Genomic DNA, 2,500 nt, shown 5'->3' on the forward strand with positions numbered 1-2,500 from the left:
GTGTGTGTGTGTGTGTGTGTGTGGGGGTGTGGTGTGTGTGTGTGTGTGTGTGGTGTGGTGGGTCACTCACTTCTGCAGCTTGATCAGGTATGTTTTAGTGTCGATGTCATAGATGTTGTGACTCTCATCCCGACACATCTGTAAACAGAACACACACACACACACACACACACACACACACACACACACACACACACACACACACACACACACAGTGACGTAGAGCAGTTAAACATCACGCGTTACAGATGCAGTCAGGTTTACAGATCTTACTTTGCATTGATCTCCGCGATCACTGCTCTGATGTCCACCGTGTTGAATCTGCTCTTCATGATTAATTATTATTATATTATTGTTAATAACAAACTCTGAGTCCACATCTGACATGCGACGGGTTCCGCGCTGCCTCTGCGCATGCGCATCTGTCTTTCTACGGAAGCCCGTTTTCGTTTTGTTTGGAATTAACAGTAAATACAATAATAATGTTACACGATGGGAAATAAATTAAATATAATTTTATTTAAACCCAGCAACAACAACAATAATAAAAATAAAATCAATAATAATAATAATAAAACAGATGTAAAACGTGACGTGGCGATGCGACAGCTGCTCGTTTATTGATCGAGATGGACCGGGAAAGATGTCCCCGCCACCGGGCGATTTATTCAGCGTTAAAGCTGCCGTTTATTTCGCGTTCATTCGACACTGAACGCGTTCGTGTGCGGAGATGAGTCTGGAGCGCGGAGGCACACGGGCGGACGGAAACACTCGTGTTTTGTCACACATCGGTGAGAATCTTTGATTAATAATAAATATCGACGAATGACGGTTGGTAGTGATCAGGGAAGAGCGCGTGACCTCTGGCTGCAGGTCAGAGTTCACGCGTACGCCGTTGCCATGGAGACCGGTAGCGGTTGCTCGACTCGCGCTGTAATGTCACGAATATCCGTGTGATAAACGCGCGAATTTTCTCTCAAAGCGTGAAATAAATGTGTCGGTGTTGCTGACATGCGACGTCACCGTTTGAGGAATGAACAGTAAGACACACTGATGGCTGTTTGGCGCCGTGGCTCGTGTTTCTGTGACACACACACTCTCTCTCACACACACTCTTTGTGCTGTAGATTACAGAGTCATCGATAAGATCGGCGAGGGCACCTTCTCTGAGGTCACGCGGGTCCAGAGTCTGAGGGACGGGAAACACTACGCCTGTAAGACCATGAAGCAGAGCATCCAGAGGTGGGTGACGTCACCGGGCTCCGCGACCCCCGGGTCACATGACTAACCCTTCAGAGTGTGTGTGTGTGTGTGTGTGTGTGTGTGATGGGTAGGTTTAGGGGTTGTGTGTGTGTGTGTGTGTGTGTGTGTGTGTGTGTGTGTGTGTGTGTGATGGGTAGGTGTAGGGTGTGTGTGTGTGTGTGTGTGTGTGTGTGTGTGTGTGATGGGTAGGTTTAGGGTTTGTGTGTGTGTGTGTGTGATGGGTAGGTGTAGGGGTTGTGTGTGTGTGTGTGTGTGTGTGTGTGTGTGATGGGTAGGTGTAGGGTTTGTGTGTGTGTGTGTGTGTGTGTGTGTGTGTGTGTGTGTGTGTGTGTGTGTGATGGGTAGGTTTAGGGTTTGTGTGTGTGTGTGTGTGTGTGTGATGGGTAGGTTTAGGGTTTGTGTGTGTGTGTGTGTGATGGGTAGGTGTAGGGGTTGTGTGTGTGTGTGTGTGTGTGTGTGTGTGTGATGGGTAGGTGTAGGGTTTGTGTGTGTGTGTGTGTGTGTGTGTGTGTGTGTGTGATGGGTAGGTTTAGGGTTTGTGTGTGTGTGTGTGTGTGTGTGTGTGTGTGTGTGTGTGTGATGGGTAGGTGTAGGGTTTGTGTGTGTGTGTGTGTGTGTGTGTGTGTGTGTGTGTGTGTGTGTGTGTGTGTGTGTGTGTGTGTGTGTTAGGGATCGACCGATATGGATTTTTTAGTGCCGATGCCGATACGAGCTGCCGATTCTCTTGAGCTGATTCTGCTTTTGCTCCCTCAATTTACATCATAAAAATGACACAATGATCAGGATGATAACAATTTAAAATTTACAATCTTTAAAGGGTTAGTTCAGCCAAAACTGTAAATTGTGTCATTAATGACTGAGCCTCATGTGGTTGGACACCCGTCAGACCTCCGTTCATCTTCAGACACAAATGAAGATATTTTAGTGGAAATACGACGCTTTTATGCCTCGACTCTGATGTCCGACCATTTCTTTTTTATTTCGCTGACGGTCTGAGGTTGTGAGGCTTCAGCATTTACAGCGTCTGCAACCTTTGGCCACTCAAGGGCCTTTTTGGCATCAGTAATGCCCACACTGTGCCCTCCATCAGTAATGCCCACACTGTGCCCTCCATCAGTAATGCCCACACTGTGCCCTCCAAAACATATTTTTCTCCTCTTTTCCACCTCGCCAACGATACTTTCTACTTCACATTGAGTGAAGTTACGTTTTTTTGATTTCCTCTCTGTGTTTGCCA

At 47.1% G+C, this 2,500-nt stretch overlaps 1 protein-coding gene across 1 annotated transcript in view; it reads left to right on the forward strand.

Annotated features, from left to right (window-relative positions):
- The first annotated feature begins 1,143 nt into the window (after nucleotides 1–1,143).
- Nucleotides 1,144–2,500, forward strand: part of mok (MOK protein kinase) — a 13,765-nt gene continuing 12,408 nt past the window's right edge. Inside the window, exon 1 of the mRNA XM_079832823.1 lies at nucleotides 1,144–1,242. Within this exon, the coding sequence (XP_079688949.1) occupies nucleotides 1,223–1,242 (20 nt within the window). The 5' untranslated portion in view covers nucleotides 1,144–1,222. The remainder of the gene's footprint in view (nucleotides 1,243–2,500) is intronic.

Source organism: Gobio gobio, assembly GCF_949357685.1.
Source record: "Gobio gobio genome assembly, chromosome: 13".
NCBI classification, from domain to species: Eukaryota; Metazoa; Chordata; class Actinopteri; order Cypriniformes; family Gobionidae; genus Gobio; species Gobio gobio.